Raw genomic sequence first — 24,864 nt, forward strand, 5'->3', positions numbered from 1 at the left:
TCTGGTAGAATGGTGCCCACATCCAGAAAAGAAAAAGGCAGGCTTATCTTACTGCTGTATCTAAAGGCTTAGGGGTAAATTTACTTCATGTTGGTCCCGATTTGATCAGTTTTTAAACATGGATAGAATCGATCAAAAACTGCTGTTTTTTCACACACAAAAAATCAGGAATTTACCAAGCTCCCGTGTTGGTCAGGATAGTGTATTTGATCGATCCAGTCCATGTTAAAGCCCTGAGTTTACTGCCTGAGTTTCCCTCCCGAACAAGCAGCCTGCACATATAAGTGAAATTTGTGCAGGCTGCTTGTGTGTGTTAGTGTAATGTAATGGGTTAAAAAAATGTAAAAAAATTACGTAGGGTCCCTTCTTAAAAGGCATAACCAGCGCCGGGCTGCTCAGCCTGTCCTGGCTCCTAAAAATACAGGGGAAAAAGGGAGTATGGTCCCCCCGTATTTTAGGAACCAGCACCGGTCTGCTGGCCAGTCCTGGTTTTAATAATAGGGGGAAAAAATTGTGTAGGGGTCCCCCTATATTTAAAACCAGCACCAGCCCAAAACCTGACGGGGTATAATGCCACAGCCAGGGGACCCCATCACCAGGTCTTCCCGGCCAAAGTATTATTACCCCAAGCCGGTCAGCCCAAGCCAGGGATCTCAGGGGGGGTGGGGACCCCCCAATAAAGGGGTCCCTCCTCTCACGAACACCCCAGGCTTAATTTGAAGCCCGGGGCTCTTCCCCGCACCCCTGGGCTTTGGATACGGGGGTAATAACGGTGTAGAAATAGAGAAACTATTTTATTTTACAGTGGAACTACAGGTGCCAGCATGCCTGCCCTTTGGCACTTGTGGAACTACAAGTGCCAGCAGGCGGCCAGCACCCATACCCCCACTGTAAAATAAATAGTTAAAAGACTACAATACTCACACAACGTGTCAAGTACAGCTTTATTACATGTCCTGTTCTCCAGTAGAATTCCAATGGGAGTACTTGGAAAAAACATCCTATACTCACTTCTATCCCGTTGCCGGTTTCTGTAGCATCCACAACACTTTGCAAAACAAATAAATGAATACCCGTTCCAAGCCGGACAAGTATAGGTACAGTGCATCAGGAAAGTATTCACAACGCTTCACTGTTTTCCACATTTTGTTATGTTACAGCCTTATTCCAAAATGGAATAATTTTATTTTTGTCCTCAAAATTCTACACACAATACCCCATAATGACAACGTGTAAAAAGTTTTTTTGCAATTTTTGCTAATTTAATAAAATAAAAAATCTAAGAAATCACACGTACATAAGTATTCACAACCTTTGGTCAATACTTTGTTGATGCACCTTTGGCAGCAATTACAGCCTCAAGTCTTTTTGAATATGATACCAAAAGCTTGGCACACCTATCTTTGGGCAGTTTTGCCCATTCCTCTTTGCAGCACCTCTCAAGCTCCATCAGGTTGGATGGGAAGCGTGAGTGCACAGCCATTTTCAGATCTCTCCAGAGATGTTCAATCGGATTTAAGTCTGGGCTCTGGCTGGGCCACTCAAGGACATTCACAGAGTTGTCCTGAAGCCACTCCTTTGATATCTTAGCTGTGTGCTTAGGGTCGTTGTCCTGCTGAAAGATGAACCGTCGCCCCAGTCTGAGGTCAAGAGCGCTCTGGAGCAGGTTTTCATCCATCTCTGTACATTGCTGCATTCATCTTTCCCTCTATCCTGACTAGTCCCCCAGTTCCTGCCACTGAAAAACATCTCCACAGCATGATGCTGCCACCACCATGCTTCACTGTAGGGATGGTAGTGGCCTGGTGATAAGCGGAGCCTGGTTTCCTCCAAACATAATGCCTGGTATTCACGCCAAAGAGTTCAATCTTGGTCTCTCATGGTCTGAGAGTCCTTCAGGTGCATTTTGGTAAACTCCAGGCGGGCTGCCATGTGCTTTTTACTAAGGAGTGGCTTCCGTCTGGCCACTCTACCATACAGGCCTGATTGGTGGATTGCTGCAGAGATGGTTGTCCTCTGGAAGATTCTCCTCACTCCACAGAAAAATGCTGTAGCTCTGAGAGAGTGACCATCGGGTTCTTGGTTACCTCCCTGACTAGCGCCCTTCTCCCCCGATCGCTCAGTTTAGACAGCCGGCCAACTGTAGGAAGAGTCCTGGTGGTTCCGAACTTCTTCCATTTACGGATGATGGAGGCCACTGTGCTCATTGGGTCCTTCAAAGCAGCAGATATTTTTCTGTACCCTTCCCCAGATTTGTGTCTCGAGACAATCCTGTCTTGGAGGTCTACAGACAATTCCTTGGACTTCATCCTTGGTTTATGCTCTGACATGCACTGTCAAGTGTGGGACCTTATATAGACAGGTGTATGCCTTTCAAAATCATGTCCAATCAACTGAATTTACCACAGGAGGACTCCAATTAAGCTGTAGGAACATCTCAAGGATTATCAGTGGAAACAGGATGCACCTGAACTCCATTTTGAGCTTCACGGCAAAGGCCATGAATACTTATGTACATGTGATTTCTTAGTGGTTTTTTTAAATAAAATTTGCAAAAATCTCAAAAAAACTTTTTACATGTTGTCATTATGGGGTATTGTGTGTAGAATTTTGAGGACAAAAATTTATTTATTCCATTTTGGAATAAGGCTGCAACATAACAAAATGTGGAAAAAGTGAAGCGTTGTGAATACTTTCCTGATGCACGGTATGTACAAAATCAAACAAAACATCAATTACAGATGTATCAAAATAAATATCACAATACTGTGATCTTTATGTTGATACATCTGTAATTGATTTTTTTGTTTGTTTACTATATCTCCCGATCATTACTTGCCTACATGGGAGTGACACAGACAGACGCTTAACAATATGATCTGGACCACGCTAAAATTAAGTTTCTTTCCATTTTTTTACTAGCGCCACTTTCAGAACTTTTTGATTTTGTATTTTTTTTTGTCCATAGGGGGAGGTGATACCCCTATTTTTTGGATCTGTACAGTGAGGAGGCAGCTTGGTTTAATGCTCGGTTATGATACCTACCTTTTATTGTTCGGTTAAGTATAGGTACGTGTTACCACATATACCTATACTACGCGAAGTGACAGATGACGGCAGTCATCTGAAATTCACATGGCCTGCCAGCCAATCAGAGGCCGCTTTACATGTAGTGGCCGCTCATTGGCTAGGACACACGTAGGTCACAGTGAATAAAAAGTACTTCTGATTTGAGTCAATGGTGTATTCATTTTTATTGAAAAAAAACGGCCGATTTTGCGGGATTAACACGGCCGAATTCACCCCTCCTAAATGAGAAAAACACCAGATTTCAACAATAGTAAATTCTAGAAATGAGCGGGTTTGGATTCCAGAGATCCGAACCCACCCGAACTTAGGGGATCCGAGCCAGATCGGGTTTTCCCGCCTGACTTGGATCTCAAAACGAGGCAAAATATCATCATCCACTGTCGGATTCTCAGGGGTTTTGGATTGTATAAAAGGTCCCACGATCGCCGCCTTTTTCATTCCAGCTGTGGAGAGTTAAGAAGAAGGAGGGGGCTGTGCGGTTTGCTGTTGCTGACTGTGTTTATTAAGGGGCTGGCTACTGTTGTCACTCAGGGGGGCTGGCTGTTATCCATATATAGGGGCTGGCTTGCTGTTGTCATGTCCACTCCATAGGGGCTGGCTGGCTGTTGTCCATTGGGGCTGGCTGGCTGTGCTGCTGTGTTGTCCAGGGGGTACTCTGTCCATCACGGGTGCTCTTCACCCCCAGTGTGAATTTTTTTTTTACATTTCTGTGAGTGTGTGCGTCAGCCACACTTATCAGCAACGTAGGTGCACGGGGTGCTGTGCTGCCTGTGTCATTTATCAAGGGGCTGCCACCTCTTTCAGTTGTGCTCTTCACCCCCAGTGTGTAAAAAATTAAAACAATTTTTGGTGTGTGCATGTTAGCCATACTTATCAGCAATGAAGGTGCGCAGAGGTGCTGTGCTGCCTGTGTCATTTATCAAGGGGCTGCTGCCTCTTTCAGGGGTGCTCTTCACCCACAGTGTGAAAAATATATATATTTTTTTCTGTGTGTGGTTGTGTGCGTTAGCTGCAATTTAGCTGTGCTATAATTGCTTGGTGACACTGCTGTAAGACCGCTGTGAGTATGGAGACAGTCCAATGGCAGGAGAGCAGGATCCACATACCAGTCTTGTAGCTGCCGGCAGCAATCATGATGATGATGTAAGGCCATCAACGTCATCTATGAAGGCCGATGCACCAAGGCTTAAGTCGGGCCATGTAAAAAATATCAACTTTTACCCTGTTAAAGAAAAAAAAAATGTAAACCTAATTTAGCTTTAGAGAAACAAAAAATTGTCAATATGCCATTCACTACATGAATTGGCAAAGGATAAGGCCTTGGCCTTTATTTATGACTGGTGGTTCTAGTATGACAGCAAACACCCAGTTGCACAGCGGATTACTGACGCCTTAACAGCTATGCTGATATTAGATGTGCGTCCAGTATTCGCCATTAATGCAGTGGGTTTTAGACAGTTAATGAAGGTCCTGTGTCCCCGCTACCATGTCCCTTCTAGATTACATTTCTCTAGAATAGCAATTCACAAGTTTTACAAGGACATTAAAAAAACCTTATTAAATGTCCTCCGAAGTGCCGTTGTGCCCACTGTCCACTTAACCACAGATATGTGGACAAGTGGGACAGGGCAAACTAAAGATTACATGACCGTGACAGCCCACTTGGTAGGTGTATTGCCTCCAACAGTGCAAACAGCAGCAGCAGCAGCATCTAACAAATGCCAGCTCATTCAGAGGCAGGCTACTCTGTGTATCACCGGTTTCACTAAGAGGCATACCGCTGAGAAACTCAGGAAAATCATTGCAAAATGGCTTATCCCACTTGGACTCTCCTCGGGATTTGTGATTTCTGACAATGCCAGCATATTGTGCGAGCATTACATGTGGGCAAATTCGAACACGTCCCATGTTTTGCTCACACGATTATTTTGGTGGTGTAACATTTTTAAAAAAATTACAGGGGCTTGCAGGAGATGCTCTCGGTGGCCCGAAAGATTCTGGACATTTTCGACATTCAACAACTGCGTGTCGAAGATTGTAGCACCAGCAAGAACTGTTGAATTTGCCCTGCCATCAGCTGAAGCAAGAGGTAGTAACTAGGTGGAATTCAATCCTCTATATGCTTCAGCAGATGGAGGAGCAGAAAAAGGCTATCCAAGGCTACACTATGGCCTATGACATAGGGAAAGGAGCGGGAATGCACCTTAGTCAAGCGCAGTGGTGAATAATTTCTGTGTTGTGCAATGTTCTCAAACCCTTTGAACTTGCCACATGTCAAGTTAGTTCAGACACTGCCAGCTTGAGTCAGGTCATTCCCCTAATCAGACTTTTGCAAAAGCAGCTGGAGAAACTGAAGAAACTGAAGAAGGAGCTGAAACGGAGTGATTCCGCTAAGTATGTCGGTCTTGTAGATCAAGCCCTTCATTCGCTTCGACAGGATCCAAGGGTCGTCAATGTCTTTATCAGATCACTATATTTTGGCAACCATACTGAATCCTAGGTTTAAGTCATACCTTGTATCTTTCTTTCTGACGGACACAAATCTGAAGAGATGGAAAGAGCTGTTGGTGAAAACATTGTCAGCTCAAGTGGCTTGTGACACGGCAGCATCTCCTCCTTAAGTTTCTGCAGCTGCCAGGAAAAAATTACATTTTCCTAAGAGACCCACTGCTGGTGGTGATGCAGATCAGTCAGCAAAACCTAATGACATATGGTTCAGAGAATGGTGGATGATTATTTTAGGGATAGCATCCAAATAGGCATGTCACTCAGTCTGTTTCACTACTGGCAGGAAAAAGAGGCAATTTTCAAATCCCTTACACAAACTGACTTTGCTGTACTTAAGTTGCCCACCCTCCAGCGTGTACTCTGAAGAGTTTTCAGTGCAGCCGGGAACCTTGTCAGTGATCGGCATAGGAGGTTACTTCCCTAAAATGTGGAAAAGGTGACGTTCATTAAAATGAATTACAAATTCCACGAGAAAGATCTTTACCAGCAATTAAGTAAAAAAAATACAGAAGCGTCTGTAATGGTGCATTCCAGCGGTGACTAACTAATATTGTGTGAAGAAGAGTAGGATGCACACACTGATGGGGATGACGATGGCGACATCTGATCTTACCTATGTTGTAAAGCCAGTTTGTGTATGGGATCATTGCCACCAATGCCCACTGCGCATTGGCAGCTTGTTTTGGGGGTCCAAACAATCCAATCATTTCAGCCACAAGTGGCAGTCCCTGTCTCTGAAGTGATTGGTTTGTTAAACTGTGAATGTCCTGTTTCATATATACAACAAAAACATAAGGGTGGGTTGGAGGGTCAAAGGACAATTCCATCTTGCACCTTTTTCCTTTCCATTATGTGCTGTTTGGGGCATTGTTATGTGACATTTTTAATGTTATGGTTTATGAATGTCCAGAAATTGTAATGGCCATAGACAGCATCTCCTGCATGCCCATTTAATTTTTTTTAAAGAAAATTCTGAACCAACTTGTTGTGTCAACCCGGTGGCACAAGTCGCACAACAGTGACATTCAGCCAAGGGTTCTCAGCCCTCAAGCCTGCTACATGGCCCAAAGATCGCATCCTGCTTCACGGCCCAAAAGGCCACCTGTTGTCGCTCCTCACCAGCCCTCAAGGCTGTAACGGCCGCAACTTGCCAAAAGTTCCAGCCATCAAGGCTGTTGCAGGACTGGTTCCTAATCATAGCTGTGTATTCCACTACTACTCATCCAGGAGGCTGCACCAACAATTAACTATTAACTTTCAATTCTTCAGCCAGTGGCTGCCCCAATTATCAAGTATCAACTCTTCTTTCTTCTGCCAGTGGCTGCACCAATTATCAACTCTTCTTACTTCAGCCAGTGGCTGCGCCAACTATCAACTCTTCTTACTTCAGCCAGTGGCTGCGCCTACTATTAACTATCATTTCTTAGTTCAGCCAGTGGCTGCACCAATTATCGAGTACCAACGCTTCTTACTTCAGCCAGTGGCTGCGCCAACTATCAACTATCAATTCTTCAATCCTCAAGGGGTACCCCAACCATCATCTTTGCACAGTCCTCAACTCTATTTATCACTCAGTTTTGAACCAGCTAGGTGAATGCGACCTTTTGGCCCTTAACTAGACGAGAAAATGAATATTGTGAACCGTGAGGTGGTCAAAATTGACTGGAAACTAGTGGAAATAAATGTTATTGAGATTAATAATACTGTAGGAACAAAAACAGGCCCATTTGATGTGATATTAGCTGTTTTTATGATTTTTTAAGAAAAAATACAGATACAAAAACAAAAAACAAAACACGGAGGGGAGGTTTTGGCAAAACCAATCCAGATCCAAAATTAGGGGAGATCCAGATCCAAAACCAAAACACGGGGGTCGGCGCACATCTCTAGTACATTCCTGTGTTGATAAAAAGAAAATATTTTCACCCAATATTGCTATCTCGGAGCAACACGAATCTAAGTAAATTTACCCCTTACTGTGATCACTGACCCTGTATATGTATGAAGTATTACATACACTGCACTTGTATGAGGCAGACTATAGCTAAATGTAAGAAAAAAGTACTAAAGTGTGGAAAACTTTAACTCACAATATAATGTGTTATAGAAATCTATTACATAATCTCCCAAAGCATATGCCTAGCTCTAGGTAGGCCCTGCTCCTTCCTCCCCTAAAACTATCACTGGCTGGCAGATTTCCAGACACAGGGGGGAGATGTATCAAAGCTTGGAAAGAGATAAAGTACCAACCAATCAGCTCCTAATTGTAATTTTTCAAATACAGCCTGTAAAGTGACAGAAGCTGATTGGTTGGTACTTTATCACTCTACAAGCTTTACTACATCTACCCCACCACCTCAATTCTGTCTTCTCCCTTCAGTGCTGTTAGAACAGGACTGTTCCCTCCTGTCATGACGTGAAACTAGCACCTGATGGTTGGATGGCGGCTGCAGGTGGTGAGAGGAGGGAACAGTTCTGTTTTAACAATGCTCCCCCCATGTCACAAGGTGGAAGGATTGGGGACATATACTGTATGAAAGAAACTGACAGGTGGGAAGAGGGGGCAGGAAATTAGAGGGAGGATGAGGGGGGACAGAGATTAGAGTAAGGGATATGTTGAGTGAGGGAAACAGAGATGGGAGACGAGGGTTAGGGGGACAGGGAAGAGAGGCGAGAAGAAGTTGAGGTTGGGGGATAAAGATGAGAGACAGGGGGGTGAGGGGAACAGAGATTAGATACAGGAAGATGTTGGTGCGGGGCAGTGGTGGTTCTAGGGGTGGGCAAGCAAGGCTATTGCCCGGGGCCGCTGCGGCCCGAAGGTGAAATCGCAGTCCTCCCACCAGCACCCCTAGAACTGCAACTGATACTGTACTTGGACCTTGCCCCTTGTTGACCGCCCCCTGCCTTCATTACCTGCCACGGGAATTGGCCAGCATCTGTGACTGACGATCATCTTTAATAAGACAGGCACTGGCCTGGTACAGTAAAAGGATGAGCGGCACTGAGATAAAGGTGGGGTTGCCTGATGACTCCTCGGATCTCTCAGCCAGTGGTCTGAGGTGTCATCATCAAGCAGCCCTGCCCCCAATCAACCAGTGCTCTGCCTCTCTAGCACAGCACAGTTGCGGGAGTGGAGAACTTCTATGAATGTGAGTAACTAACTTGTATGGAAGTAAGTTAAGTGCAGTGTGGGGAGCCCTATGTGTGATGTGGATAGAGGAAAAGGAGGGAAACCTATCTGGGATATGCATAGGAAAAGGGGAGCACTGTCTGGGTTATGGAAATGAGGAAGGGGAGCACTGAGTGAGCTGTGGATGGGGGAAGGGGAGTAGAGTATGGGAAGGGGAGCACAGTATGGCATATAGAAAGGAGAAGGGGGCCCTATGTGAGATTTAAGTGTTTTAATATAGAGTACAACATTCCCAGCATATACAGCGTTCTGGGGATGCTGAAATCCTCCCGTGTATGCGCCGCCACCACTGACCCTCTGCCACCCACTGGCCACTGCAATGTATATTAGTAGTGGTGCGCCTGGCTCCTTCTCAGCTACATGCTGGCTGCTAATATACATTACAGTGGGCAGAGCTGCAGCTTTCTGCCCTGTGCGCTCCACCCCCTCCATGTATCCTGCAGTGTCTCTACCATGGCATAATGTGTATGAGGGGCTCTACTGTGGCATACCGTGTACAAACGGTATGCAATCGGGAAGCCGACTGCCTAAATACCGGCAGCCGGCTTCCCGAATGTCATATCCCGGCAAGGGTGAAATGCCGGGCGTCTAGATGTAGACGCCCGACATTTCCCCGACGCCGGGAGACCGGCGCCCGGCATCCCGTTCGCAGTGATGCCGGGCGCCATAAGCGGACAGCCGTGGGGGGGATGGTTAGGTTTAGGCCACCCAGGGGGGACTTAGGGTTAGGCACCCCCCCGGGAGGGTTAGGGTTAGGCTAGGGGGAGGGAGGGTTAGGGTTAGGCACCCCCCCGGAGGACTTAGGTTTAGGCAGTGGGGAAGGGGGTGGTTAGGGTTAGGCACTTAGAGGGGGGATTAGGGTTAGGCACTTGGGGGGGGAGGTTAGGGTTAGGCACCCCTAAGGAGGGTTAGGGGGGTTAGGTTAGACAATACTTACCTATCCACGATCGGGATTTCCAGCGCTGTTGGGCTTCCGCTGCCGGGATCTCTGCTGATGTCGGGCTGCCGCTGCTGGGAATCGAACCAATTTCATACCAATTCCATACAAACGGCTCTACTGTAGTGTAACGTCTATAAGCAGCTCTACTGTGGTATAACATGTATTAAGGGCTCTCCCATGGCATGTGTATAAGGGGCTCTACTGTGGCATACCATGTATAAATGGCTCTACTGTAGTGTAACGTGTATAAGCGGCTCTACTGTAGTGTAACGTATAAAGGGCTCTGCCATGGCATAATGTGTAAAAGGGGTTTTACTATGACGTAACATGTTTAAGTGACTCTACTGTGGTGTATCATGTATAAGGGGCTCTACTGTGGTGTATAAGGGGTACTACTGTGGTGTAACGTGTATAAGGGTACTACTGTGTGGTGTAAAGTGAAAATATCAATTTGTGTCAGAAATTCTTTTTATTTATTTTTGAATTTAGCTCTGCCTTCACACTTCCAATTTTTTTTTATAAGTATCATCCATAGGGGGTTACTTTCCTCTTAACTGAATTTTTGATTGTGCATAATGTGATGCTGTTATTGGTTGATTTTTAGAAGTGCCTGTGCTTTCCCCATGAGGTGGTATGTGATGATTAAGTATAGGAAATAATAAAAAAGGATTGGAGACTGTAGCTGTGTGTTATGCCGGAACTCTCTGAAAGTGATATATATGACACAGGTGGGAAGTCATATAAACATAGAATTTGACGGCAGATAAGAACCACTTGGCCCATCTAGTCTGCCCCATTTTTAAACATATTATTATTTCAACCCTTATTGATTCTTACTTTTTCTGAAGGATATCCTTATGTCTATCCCATGCATGTTTAAATTGCTCTACTGTCTTAGCCTCTACTACCTCTGATGGGAGGCTATTCCACTTGTCCACTACCCTTTCTATGAAGTAATTTTTCCTCAAATTTCCTCTGAACCTACCACCCTCCAGTTTTAGAACATGTCCTCTTGTTCTAATACTTCTCTTTCTTTGAAGAATGTCTCCTTCCTTTACCTTGTTAAAACCCTTTATATATGTGAACGTTTCTATCATGTCCCCCCATCCCTTCTCTGCTCCAAACTATACATATTAAGATCTTTAAGTCTTTCCTGGTACGTTTTGTGGTGTAGACCTTGCACCATTTTAGTTGCCCTTCTTTGTACAGTCTCTAATGTATTAATATCCTTCTGGAGATATGGCCTCCAGAACTGAACACAGTATTCGAGATGAGGATGTACCAATGACCTATACAGTGGTATTATCACTTCTTTTTTTCTGCTACTGGTTCCTCTCCCTATGCAACCAAGCATCTGACTTGCCTTCCTCATTGCTTTGTTACAATGTTTGCTTGTCTTTAAGTCACCTGAAATAGTGACTCCTAGATCCCTTTCCTCTTCAGTAGTTTCCAGTATAGTGCCATTAATACTATATTTAGCCTTTGGATCTTTGAGACCCAAGTGCATGATCTTGCATTTTTTGGCATTAGACTGTAGTTGCCACGTTCTTGATCATTCCTCTAGTCTACCTAGATCATCAATCATTTGTTATACCCCTCCTGATGTGCCTACCCTGTTGCATACCTTTGTGTCATCTGCAAAAAGGCATAGTTTCCCTTCAATACCATTTGTAATGCCACAAATAAAGATATTAAAAAGCACTGGTCCAAGTACAGATCCCTGAGGTGTTCCACTGGTAACATTTCTCTCTTGAGACTGCACTCTGTTTACTACAACTCTGTTTCCTATCCTGCAGCCAAGATCTTATCCATTCAACTATCTTTGCATCCAATCCCATGCTTTCCAGTTTATTTAACAGTCTGCGATGTGTAACAGTGTCAAAAGCCTTACTAAAGTCTAGATAAGCTATATCTATGACCCCCCCTTTATCTATTTCCTTAGTCACCCAGTCAAAAAAGTCAATAAGATTTGTTTGACATGATCTTCCCCCAGTAAATCTGTGCTGTTTGGGATCCTGCAAATTGTTGGATTTGAGATAATCTACAACTCTTTCTTTTAAGAGTGTTTCCATCAATTTTCCTACTACTGATGTAAGGCTCACTGGTCGGTAGTTGCTTGTCTCTTCCTTGCTTCCACTTTTGTGCAGTGGGACAACATTTGCTCTTTTCCAGTCCTCTGGAATTACTCCAGTAGCTAGTGACTGGTTGAATAATTCTGTTAATGGTGTTACCAGCACCCCTTTAAGCTCTTTTAGTATCCTTCGATGTATCCCAATCTGGCCCCATTGATTTATCCACTTTCAGTTTTGAGAGTTCTGATAGGATCTTATCCTCTGTAAATGTGCTTGTTCCTACCTGATTTTTCTGATTACACCTGCAACTTATCTGTGGCCCCTTATCTTCTCTCTCAGTAGTGAATACTGAACAAAAATAATTATTAAGATGATCAGCTATTACATTGTCTCCCTCAACAAGACTCCTTCTTTCTGTCTTTAGTCTTTTTATTCCACCTTTTGTTTTTACCATTTCGCTTATATACTTAAAAACAGTTTTGCCCCCTTTACCCACTGACTGTGCCATTTTCTCCTCAGCTTTTGCCTTTGCACATCTGATTACTTTCTTAGCCTCCTTCTGTTTTACAAGATACTCCTCTTTGTCTTCATTATTTTGCGTCTGCTTGTATTTCCTAAAGGCCATCTTTTTTGCTTTCACAATACTTGCTACATCTTTCCCAAACCACATTGGCTTCCTTTTTTACTTGTGGTTTTCCTAACCCTTTTGATACAAAAGGTCTGTTGCCTTTAATATTGCACTTTGTAAATTTTCCCACCTCACCTGCACTCCTTTCAAGTTCCTCCACTCTGCCAAAGATTCGCTTACACATCTTTCCATCTCAGCAAAATCAGCCTTCCTAAAATCATACCAACTGTCATTATGGGATATATGTACTAAGCCTTGGAGAGTGATAAAGTGGATGGAGATAAAGTACCAATCAATCAGCTCCAAACTGTCATTTTCAAACACAGGACGATATTCATTTAGTTTTGCACCCGCGATAAAGTTTTGCATGCCGGACTTTTCAATTACATCACGTATTTTAGCCGCTGAAACTTATCGTGCATGTCCCCGCTATTCGCCATATTCAATTCCAAAAGACGCGAAAATGACGCGGGCACCATCGACGCGCAAGCGTGTCGATGGTGCCCATGTGCGCATGCGCACGACGGAGGGAGCTCCGTTGTGCGCATGCGCGAGACCTGGTGTGCGTGTCGGGGGCGTGGCTGCCAGGCGGAGGCGTTCCCATGGGAACGCCTACCGTCTGGGTCCGACCCCACTGACATCACTAGTGATGTCAGTGGGAGTGATTTTGGCTCTGATAGAGCCAAAATCACTCCAGGGCTTGCGGTTACCGAGACCCTACCGCAGGGTCTCGTCGCAAGCCCTATGGTCGCGATGGTCTTGACCATCACGACCATCATCATGGCCGCTCGCATAAGCTGTGGGTGGTAAACCACAGCTATACGAGCGTCCAAAAGGCTGGACGGAGAAAAAAAAACACGCCCTGATTCAGAGCGGGCGCTCGTTCAGAGCGTCCGGCTCTGAATCAGGCCCTCAGTCTGTACCCACAAAAAAGATGCAAAAACTTTGGGAATCAATGTTGTAGTGCCAGATTAGCCCTAATAAAACTGTTTGGGGTACTTAAGTTGGTACAATTGCCTCTAATTAGCGTAATTGCACAAGTGGTGAAGAATGGCATAAAGCAGTATTTTGGGGGAAAAATAAGTAGTCCTGGCAAATTTGGGGTACCTGAAAATGGGTGCAAGCATATTTTAAAGTTTGTAAAGTGAAGTTTTAATAAAAGTGAAATCCTCCTGCATAAAAGTACCTGCAATCCCAAAAACACTTGACCCCTTCTTAGAGCTCCCTCAGAACCTTATTTTGCTAGTTTGCGACGTTGTCCCCCCACTTTGTGCTTTTTCGCCCCCAAATTCAAAGAACTTTTTTGAGGTGTTTTGATGCAATTGTCCTTTGGGGGGCTGTTCCAAGGGTTCTGAGTGGTTTCCCCACCTTTGCACCCCCCCCAAAAAATGTTGCACTTCTTTTCTCCTCCTATTCAGAGGTGAATCTTTTTCGCCTATTACATTGCATTGACTTTCCGCATACGCGAAATCCGTCTGGAATTGAATACAGAGATAAGTTTCCGACAGGCGAAAAGTCGCAATCAGCGTTACTTTTCGCAGATCTCGGCTTTTCGCTTCTAATTGAATACGGTCCACAGCCTGAAACGTGACAGAAGCTGACTGGTTGGTACTTTATCTCTATTCACTATTTCCAAGGCTTAGTACATAGATCCCTAACTTCCAAATTGATCACATCATTTTTTATAAGAAATCATTTTTATTATGTAGAATACAGTGCGCGTCTGTGAAAAGGTGCAGAAGATACTATAATGTAATATATATTGTGTAATATACTTTAGGAAAACTAGGTAATAGTCATTTTGTTTGTAAAAATGATTTAGATCATCTAGAAATTATAGGACAGAAAATCAATCACCATAAGATAATTTAATTATTGGCTCTGATAACATCAAGGTTGTTGTAATGATACTTCCTTCTTAAAGGTTCACAAGTGAATACATAAAATAAACATTTTATTATGTATAATTAAATTAAATATTTAATTCTTTACATTACACAACAGGTTACACTCGAAAGCATGTATGAAGCTGTAGGTTTCCTGCTGTTGTAGAACCACAAGTATAAGCATGCTCTGTCAACAGTAGCTGCACAATAGCATGCGAGTCCCTTGTCGCCATGCATCACCTATACAGGACATTGCTATGCAGCATAGAGATTCTCTTTGAAATAATGACCTCATTTTGCTGTTGGATAGCACAAACCCTGTACAATAAGTCTGCGGACTGAATGGTGCTGAGACATAGCATAATGTCACATAGTTTACAGGAACTGTGCACTCATTCTTTTCAATAAAACAATTAGAATTATGGAAATTTAATGAATCTGTAAACTACTTAAACATTTACTGGTATTTTATTCTCTTTCCTGAAACTTACTGTAATTACCAGTTTCCAGAATAGAGTTTATTATGCTACATTATCCTCGAGTCTTTGAATTGACCTCACCAGGCTTTACTTGATGCTTTCCCTCTTTTGCCATTCAAGTTAAACAATAATCTGTGATTGACAGTTCACCCTTACATACCAACACATAAGAAATGGCCAAATTGTTTATAATTCCCATTACATTAGTTGTTTGTTCTTGTCTGTGAATGAAATGTATTACCTGACATTTTCTTTTTCTGATAAAGAAGTTGTTTTACATTTTAAGAAAAGTATCAGCTTAACTTTAAGAGTCATATGTATAGCGAGAAACTTCTGAATCCCAACTGTAATCCTTCAAATCTTATAATCCAAGCAAATCTTATAGCCGTAAAAACTGACAATAGAGGAACTCTCCAAAACCACAATAATTGATGACCGTATGGTAAATGTAACAGGCTGTATATGCCTACCAAGAGAGCGTTGCAATGTTATATAAACTCTGGAACTGTAAAATCATACAGCTGGAGACATAGAAATATATAGAAGGGGGGGGGGGGGGGTGGCATATGTATGCCCATATGTAGAACTAAAAACATCAGCAGCATACGCACCACATGCCCAGTTGTAAAGGAGCACAATTCTGCCCACATGTAGAGCACACTTATACAGCCAGAAACCAGCATTGGCAGCTTATGAATCAGGTTCCCAACAAGTGTATTTCCATGTCAACCATACCAAAATGCAAATGTCATTATAGACTACTGTCTCTTACCAATAACATAATATTAAACCCTGTTACTGGAATGATGGTGATATAGTTTGCACTGGCACATTAATACCTTGTTATGTTTCACAAGGTACTTACTAAGAAGAAATACACTGGACAACAATTGGTCATTTGCATGTAGGTTGTGTTCTGAGGATCAGGAGCGTGTAGTTGGAATTGTGGGCTATTCAGAGTTGAACGTACACAGAGATCTGTCTGATTTCAGATGGGATGTAGTCAAATTTCAGGCAGTCAAAACTTAGACAATGAAAATGTTGACACCAAAATGTCACCATACAGAATGTCGACATGATCTGAATGTTAACAACCAAAATGTCGATATGTACATAAAGTAGACAGGGTCATAAAGTGGACAGTTAAAATATAGTCATAGTCAAAATGTCGACAATGAATAACTAAATGTTAACAGTCACAATGTAGACAGTCACTATAAAATAAAGCAGGCTGGGAACTCAAACAGTGCTAAAAGCCATTCTTCACCACTTTTACAAATTTAAAAAAATGTGTGGGGTCCTCCAACCCCAATTCCCTGGGTCACTCAGCCTGGGCTGGTATTGGAGAATCAGGGGGAATGTGAGGTTACCTCTATTTTCCAATAAACAGCTGGGAGGTTAATGCTATAGCAGGGGGATACACAGCATGGTTCCCCGTGCCATACCATTAACCAGCCCCAAACTGGTCAGCCCAGGGCTGGAATCCCTCAGGATTTTGGGACAAGGGCAGTAAAAGAACTAAACAGTGCCCTGTGCTGCCCCCTCATGGAATCATAATGTTGAGCATAGGGGCGGGGCCAGCAGCTCCCAGAAGTACAGTAGGGCTCTTTTTACTAATACTATTATGCCTTTTTCATCTGTATTTTTATGTATGATGATGTGATTTTTTAAAAACATTTTAGACAAGTATAAGCTGCCATCAGGGGCGTATAGCCAGTACTAATGTACTGAGCCCGAGCTCATAGGGGGGCCCACAGCAAGCAGATGATCCCACACGTGAACTGTTTCTTATTCACAAGCAGATATCTGCCTGTGAGTAAGAAGCAGTTTACTGTCTGGATCATCAGCACAGTGTGGGTCCTCTTTCAGACACTGACTAGCAGACCATTGCAGCTGCAGAACGGTAAGGCTTAGATGGGGAAGGGGAGCACAGTATGGGATGGGAAGGGGAGCAGAGTGTATAAGGGGCTCTACTGTGCGGCGTGATGTGACTAACGGAAACTACTGTGCGGTGTAATGTGAATAACGGACACTACTGTGCAGTGTAATGTGAATAACGGACACTACTGTGCAGTGTAATGTGAATAACGGACACTACTGTGCAGTGTAATGTGAATAACGGACACTACTGTGCGGTGTAATGTGACTAACGAACACTACTGTGCGGAGTAATGTGAATAACAGGACACTACTGTGCAGTGTAATGTGACTAACGTACACTACTGTGCGGTGTAATGTGACTAACGGACAGTACTGTGCAGTGTAATGTGACTAATGGACACTGCTGTGCAGTGTAATGTGAATAACGGACACTACTGTGTGGTGCAATGTGAATAACGGACACTACTGTGCATTGTAATGTGAATAACGGACACTACTGTGCGGTGTAATGTGAATAACGGACACTACTGTGCGGTGTAATGTGAATAACGGACACTACTGTGCGGTGTAATGTGAATAACGGACACTACTGTGCGGTGTAATGTGACTAATGGACACTGCTGTGCGGTGTAATGTGAATAACGGACACTGCTGTGCGGTGTAATGTGAATAACGGACACTACTGTGCGGTGTAATGTGAATAACGGACACTGCTGTGCGGTGTAATGTGAATAACGGACACTGCTGTGCGGTGTAATGTGAATAACGGACACTGCTGTGCGGTGTAATGTGAATAACGGACACTGCTGTGCGGTGTAATGTGAATAACGGACACTACTGTGCGTTGTAATGTGAATAACGGACACTACTGTGCGGAGTAATGTGAATAACGGACACTACTGTGCAGTGTAATGTGAATAACGGACACTACTGTGCGGAGTAATGTGACTAACGGACACTACTGTGCGGTGTAATGTGACTAACGGACACTACTGTGCGGTGTAATGTGACTAATGGACACTACTGTGCGGTGTAATGTGAATAACGGACACTACTATGCGGTGTAATGTGACTAACAGACACTGCTGTGCGGTGTAATGTGAATAACGGACACTACTGTGTGGAGTAATGTGAATAACAGGATACTACTGTGCAGTGTAATGTGAATAACGGACACTACTGTGCGGAGTAATGTGAATAACAGGACACTACTGTGCAGTGTAATGTGACTAATGGACACTACTGTGCGGTGTAATGTGAATAACGGACACTACTTTGTGGTGTAATGTGAATAACGGACACTACTGTGCGGTGTAATGTGAATAACGGACACTGTGGTGCGGTGTAATGTGAATAACGGACACTACTGTGTGGTGTAATCTGAATAATGGACACTACTCTGTGGTGTAATGTAAACTGGTACTATTCTATGGCAATGCCCCTTCCCCATGAAGCCACACCCCTATATTTTTTATGCGTGCCTTCGGCGCGCACTGTCCCTCTTTCATATATGGGGACGCCAAAGAAAATTTTCGCCCTGAGCTCCACAAGACCTAGAACTGGCCCTGGTGAGGGGGACAGAAATGAGACAGGGAGATGGGAGGGAGACAGAGATGAGAGACAGGAAGATGGGGAAAGCTGGGAGAGGTAGAAACACAAGAGAAATGGAGGGAGGGGAACCCGCAATGTCGGCCACAAAAACTAGCATACCTCCTAACAGTCCTGCTATTCAGGTGCTGTCCCATCTTCCCACCCGCGGGCCGCAGTGTCCCGTGGTGAAGGAAAGTTAGGGGAAATCAAACTCACGGCATCTCTTCACTGTGCAGGGAGGGCTTGGGGGAAGTCCAGCATCTCCATGGATGCTGGGCTCGCCCCCAGAGTGATGAAAAGGGCAAAGTTCCATGAGACCACGCCCCTTCACCACAAGGCCACGCCCATTCTTAGTGAGGTCACGCCTCCTTTTCGGTCGCCAATGCTTTCGGGAGTCCTGATCCTTGTTTTTACAAAGTTGGGAGGTATGAAACTAGTGACCCAGTACATGATAGATCCAAAATACTAGTCTACATATAAAGTTTAATTATAGTGTCATAGTAATTTTCATCAGTCTTGTTTAGTGTCATCAGTTAAAAGTTAATAGTCAAAATTATATGGCTATTGCAAGAAATAAAATTCTTAAAAAAGAAACTACTGTATAATGGTGAAAGATCATTTAACAAACATGACTAGATTCATGCTCCAGGTACAAACGTTTTTATTAACATACTAGCTGTTGTCCCCGACACTGCCTGGGTTTCTTTTTCTCTCTCCCTCTCTCTCTTTCCTCCTCTCTTCAGCACCCCCCATTACTTTCTCTCTCTTCCCCATCATTTGTCTAATTCTCTTTCTCAATCTGACTATACCTTCCTCCTCTTTCGCATCCCTTTTTATTTTTTTTCTATTCTCCTCTTTCTTTCTGTTCCGCTATTCTGTCTTTCTCTCTTGCCTCCTCTTTCACCCCACCTCTCTTGCTCTTTTCCTCCTCTCATTCTTCTGCCCCTCTGTGTCTACATCTCGTTGTCTCCTGCTCCTCTATTTCTTACTCTTCTCTCTCCCTTTTTTTAAGACATTGGGACCTCCTCTTCCTCAGGTCCATCTTCAGTTCTTCCAGTTGTTGTCTGCCGATCAGACAATGGGTGCAGTGTGTGTTGTGCACATCACTGCGCTGACAGCAGGTACCAACATGAAGACATCATTTTATCAGCACTTCATTTAACTTTATACGGATCATCCATAGCATTACTTTTTTCTTTTAATCCCTACTATTGTACTTTTTGGTACATCCTTGGTTTATCTTTTGTGTGTGTGTAGCCTGTGCATCATACTTTCCTACCCACCCGAGCCTCACGAAAATCGGTTGTCGCTCCCGACCCCCCAGAAGAAGGGGCAAGTCTCCCGGCCGGCACGGCCCACCTGCAACCCCCCGCTTGCAGGTGGGCTGCGCCGGCCGGTTGTCCGCTCCCCCCCTGCAGGCGTCACCGCTTACCTGGTCAAAGTGGCTGGGTCGAGGGAGTTGATGACGCGATTCGTGCTAAACCGCGTCATTGTGGCCCCGCCGCCGGCTACACAATGCCGATAATATATGCGTTGTGAAGCGGGGGCAAGGCCGCAATGACACAATGACGCGGCCACGCCCCTTGCTCCGCCCCAAAAACGGGTCACGCCCCCTTTCCCCCCCACTGCAGTGCCGAGCTGGCTGCCTCCTCCCGGAAAAGGCAGACAGTTTGTCGGCAAGTATGCTGTGCATCCCTTTGTGCTTTCTTACTTCTTAACTGAAGTTTTGATTGTGTATAATGTGATGCTGTTATTGATTGCTTTTTAGAAGTGCCTGAGCTTTCCCCATGAGGTGGTATGTGATGAGTAAGTATAGGAAATAATAAAAAATGGATTGGAGACTGTAGCTGTGTGTTATGCCAGAACTCTCTCAAAGTGACATATATGACACAGGTAGGAGGGGTCAGAAGTCATACCAACTGTCATTATGGGATATGTACTAAGCCTTGGAGAGAGATAAAGTGGATGGAGATAAAGTACAAACCAATCAGCTCCTAACTGTAATTTTCAAACAGCCTGTAAAGTGACAGGAGTTGATTGGTTGGTACTTTATCTCCATACACTATCTCCAAGGCTTAGTACATAGATCCCTAACTGCCAAATTAATCACATAATTTTTATCAGAAATCAAGTCATTTTGTTTGTCAAACTGATTTAGATCATCTAGAAATTATAGGACAAGACCAGAAAATCAATCACCATAAGATAATTATTGGCTCTGATAACATCCAGGTTCTTGTAATAATACTTCCCTCTTAAAGGTTCAACTGTAAAAGTGAATACATAAAATAAACATTTTATTATATATAATTGTATTATATATTTCATTCTTTACATTACACAAAGGGTTACACCCGAAAGCATGTATGAAGCTGTAGGTTTCCTGCTGTTGTAGAACCACAAGTATAAGCATGCTCTGTCAACAGTAGCTGCACAATAGCATGCGAGTCCCTTGTCACCATGCATCACCTATACAGGACATTGCTATGCAGCATAGAGATTCTCTTTGAAATAATGACCTCATTTTGCTGTTGGATAGCACAAACCCTGTACAATAAGTCTGCGGACTGAATGGTGCTGAGACATAGCATAATGTCACATAGTTTACAGGAACTGTGCACTCATTCTTTTCAATAAAACAATTAGAATTATGGAAATTTAATGAATCTGTAAACTACTTAAACATTTACTGGTATTTTTCTCTTTCCTGAAACTTACTGTAATTACCAGTTTCCAGAATAGAGTTTATTATGCTACATTATCCTCGAGTCTTTGAATTGACCTCACCAGGCTTTACTTGATGCTTTCCCTCTTTTGCCATTCAAGTTAAACAATAATCTGTGATTGACAGTTCACCCTTACATACCAACACATAAGAAATGGCCAAATTGTTTATAATTCCCATTACATTAGTTGTTTGTTCTTGTCTGTGAATGAAATGTATTACCTGACATTTTCTTTTTCTGATAAAGAAGTTGTTTTACATTTTAAGAAAAGTATCAGCTTAACTTTAAGAGTCATATGTATAGCGAGAAACTTCTGAATCCCAACTGTAATCCTTCAAATCTTATAATCCAAGCAAATCTTATAGCCGTAAAAACTGACAATAGAGGAACTCTCCAAAACCACAATAATTGATGACCGTATGGTAAATGTAACAGGCTGTATATGCCTACCAAGAGAGCGTTGCAATGTTATATAAACTCTGGAACTGTAAAATCATACAGCTAGAGACAGAGAAATATATAGGAGGGGGGATGGCACTGATGCAGAGTTGGACGCATTCTGTTCAGAAATGTGCACACAAAAGTGATGTATTTTTGCCCATATGTAGAACTAAAAACATCAGCAGCATACGCACCACATGCCCAGTTGTAAAGGAGCACAATTCTGCCCACATGTAAAGCACACTTATCAGGGCCGAAACTAGGATTTTTGTCAACAGGGGCAAGACAGTAATATGGCGCCCCCAAACCCCCCCCCCTCCCCATCATAAGATGGCCTTTTCTGACATAAATTTAATGTACATCCCTTAAAAATATTAATAAAATTTTCTTAAATAAAACCATCAAATGTCCAAATTATTTTATTAAAATTACAAATTTCGACAGAACAAATTGCTTGTAATGTAAAACACACAGGCACACCAAAATAATTCAAAACTGCACTTTGCGAGCTTTTTTGCAGCAAAGATTTTTATAATATCTTCATAGCTAAGATTGGAGGCTCTCTTGTGTTCAATTGAAAGTATACTGAGGTTTGTTAACCTTTCTTGACCCATGGTACTTCTTAGGTAGGTTTTAATAAGTTTTAATTTACTAAAACTCCTTTCCCCTGAGGCGACAGAGACTGGAAGTGTTAGAAAGATTCTAAGTGCTGTAGTGACATTAGGATATGCCTCTTCAAGCCTATGTTTATAAATAAGTGTCAAGATGGTCGCTGGAGGAGATGATTTCATTTTTTCATCGACTTCCAATTTTTCCTGTGAGATGTTAGATGCATCATCACCAGCAGTTTCACTTTCATCAAACATCCTATTTTTCTTTCTTCTTCTAGTTTCTTTAAAATCAGTTGTAAAATTGTTAGAGTGTGCTATTTCTTTAGCCTCGGTTATTGCTTCAGACACAGCACTATCTCTCGCTGACTGAATCAGATTGATCAGCCCACGTATATTTCTTACTGCCTTGTCAACTGTTACATCATCTCTCTGTAGATACTGACTGACACGGTCGATCTTTCTTAGGATTCCATACCAAAAACATGTGACGACTATAAATTCAAACTTGCTTATGTGTTTCAACAGAGAGTTTGCCTCTGACTTAGTTTCTACAGAAGACAGAGGGCCAGTCCCCAATCCTTCCAGGGCCTTCACAACTTTATCTAAATGTTTGTACACTGCCTCGATGGCTTCTATCTTCGCTGACCATCTTGTCTTACTTTGTGATTTTAGTGAGGTTGGGACATGTTTCTTAAAAATTTCCCATCTTGAAGTTGATGCTGCAAAGTAGAGATAGAGAGAGTGAAGTGTCCCAAAGAAGGTCTGTGCTTCAGGAGATACATCAGCAGCATGTACACCTACTAAATTTAGTGAGTGTGCAGCACAAGGCACAAAATATGCCAATTCGTTTTCTTGGAGTATTCTTCTCTGGACGCCTTTATAAACTCCAGCCATGTTCGCTCCATTATCATATGACTGACCTCTGCAATACTTCATGTCTAAACCATCAGCTTGTACTTTCTTGAGGATTTCTTCACTCAGACCAAGGCCTGTCTTGTCAGAAACTACAAAAAAGTCAATAAATCTTCTAAAATTTCTGGGCCATTTTCACTTACTTTAACATATCTTATTACCTCCGTCATTTGTTCAAGTTTACTCACATCTGGAGTGCAATCAAACATGAGTGCAAAATATCTAGCTTCTTTTATATCATTCAGTATATCTTGTCTTACTTTTCCTGCAATTATTTCTAGGAATTCATCCTGAATCGCTGAAGAAAAGTAGCTTACTTGTCCTTTCTTGTGCCGTTCTATGTGTTCGCACAAAGGAGCGTGATAGTGCGATATAAGGTCTATGGTGTTTAGAAATTTGCCACTTTTGGGGTTCCCAAACTCACAGCTTTCTTGAGATCGTCTCAAGGGACTCTCCTGCTTGGCCAAGAACATAATAGCATCGATAATACAATGCAAGACTGCTCGCCAATGTTTTTCTTCCTTAGCTATCTGGTGTTGAAGTTCTCTGTCTATACCACCGATTCCGAGGGAGGTTTCAAGAGTTTTCCAATTACAAAAACATGATTTGTCATGTAGTGATTTCTCGTGGTCTGGGATTTTATTACTAAGCTTTCTCCACTGTGTTAAACCTTCCTCTTTAGCCAAATAGAACAATTTTTTCTCCGATGCAGAATGTGAAAATAGCCTACATAGAATGCAGAACAAAGCATTTTTTGTTTGGCTATAGCCTAGCCATGATCTGTTTACTTTTTGCCCATTTGGAAGTTGTTTAAAAAACCAATCCTTTGTGAGATGTCTTCCGTCTCTCATGCTTCCACTAAGATCAGGATCATGTTCTGTCTCTGTTCTCATTCTTGTGATGAAACATCTCTCAGGATCGGAAATTGTACTTGGTCACGTACCTGGGTCAGTGAAATCAAAAGCGAATTCCCTGCAACTAACTCCTTGTGAGCCTGCTGAGGTTCCAGGAATGGAGTCCTGGTTGTGAATGTCTGTAAAGCTGCTTGAAGTATCTGCCTGTGGGTCCCTGATCTCCTCTTGTGTTGTGCTCTTTTCCATTTCACCTTAAAAAAAAGTTTAATCATCCTATAACACATCTTTCATTTTTCATGTAGGCTAAACAAAACATTCCATTTTAAAAACTTTGCATTGAACTTAAAACTAAACTTAAAGGTATGAAAATTGCTATACCAAATAACAACCACGTTTTTGTTAAAAATACATACAGGATGGCCTTGGGAAGAAGGTGACGCAGTAAGCGGTCGTCCGACTAATATAATGAAATACCAAAACTGCTTGAACTTCACCTGAAGTAAAAGCATTTTAATTTAGTGTTATAATACTCAAATATTTTTAACGCACCTGTCTTGGACTTTTTGTCGCTTAACCATGACGACATCAAGGATGATGAACGTTGTGCTGCTTGTTCTCTATCCCTCGCCTTCTTCCTGTATTCAGCTCCCGATGGTTTCTTCGACATCTTTGCAACCTTTTTTAACTTTACGCACCAAAATAAAATGTACTCTGAATTTGAAGCCGAAACTGAGTATTTATTACAGCATATTGCAAATATATTTGCTACTGCATCCTGGCACCCAATGTAACTTCGATATTTGGAAATCCTGAAACAGACGGCACTTGTACAAATAAAAGAAACATGAGGCAGGATCAAGTGGGTTCATTTTACCCTGCCTCATGTTTTTTATATATTTACGAATGCCGCCCTGTTTAAGGATTTCATTATGTCCTGAGTGTCACTATATAGGAAGGCAGCGGGACATTTAAGTATGTGTGTATATATATATATATATATATATATATATATAGATGTGTGTGTGTGTATATATATATACATAGACATATATACAG

At 42.8% G+C, this 24,864-nt stretch overlaps 1 protein-coding gene across 1 annotated transcript; it reads right to left on the reverse strand.

Annotated features, from left to right (window-relative positions):
* Nucleotides 1-21,859: 21,859 nt before the first annotated feature.
* Nucleotides 21,860-24,475, reverse strand: LOC148543124 (zinc finger MYM-type protein 1-like). The gene is made up of 4 exons (XM_088457586.1): nt 24,358-24,475; nt 23,898-24,059; nt 23,139-23,630; nt 21,860-23,046 (listed from the first exon to the last, which is right to left on the reverse strand). Exons 1-4 carry the CDS (start codon nt 24,473-24,475, stop codon nt 21,860-21,862), a joined length of 1,959 nt encoding a protein of 652 aa, XP_088313712.1.
* Between the last annotated feature and the right edge of the window lie 389 nt (nt 24,476-24,864).

This window comes from Taudactylus pleione, unplaced genomic scaffold (assembly GCF_031769625.1).
Source record: "Taudactylus pleione unplaced genomic scaffold, aTauple2 ptg000006l, whole genome shotgun sequence".
Taxonomy (NCBI): Eukaryota; Metazoa; Chordata; class Amphibia; order Anura; family Myobatrachidae; genus Taudactylus; species Taudactylus pleione.

What these genes read in the sequence shown, in the direction of transcription:
- LOC148543124 (XM_088457586.1), bottom strand. Translation starts at nt 24,475, where the DNA reads ATGTCGAAGAAACCATCGGGAGCTGAATACAGGAAGAAGGCGAGGGAT. An exon ending in CGACAAAAAGTCCAAGACAG is followed by an intron (nt 24,060 to 24,357) that starts GTGCGTTAAAAA and finishes CTTTTTTTTAAG; the next exon opens with GTGAAATGGAAAAGAGCACA. An exon ending in TTTTGATTTCACTGACCCAG is followed by an intron (nt 23,631 to 23,897) that starts GTACGTGACCAA and finishes ATTTGGCTAAAG; the next exon opens with AGGAAGGTTTAACACAGTGG.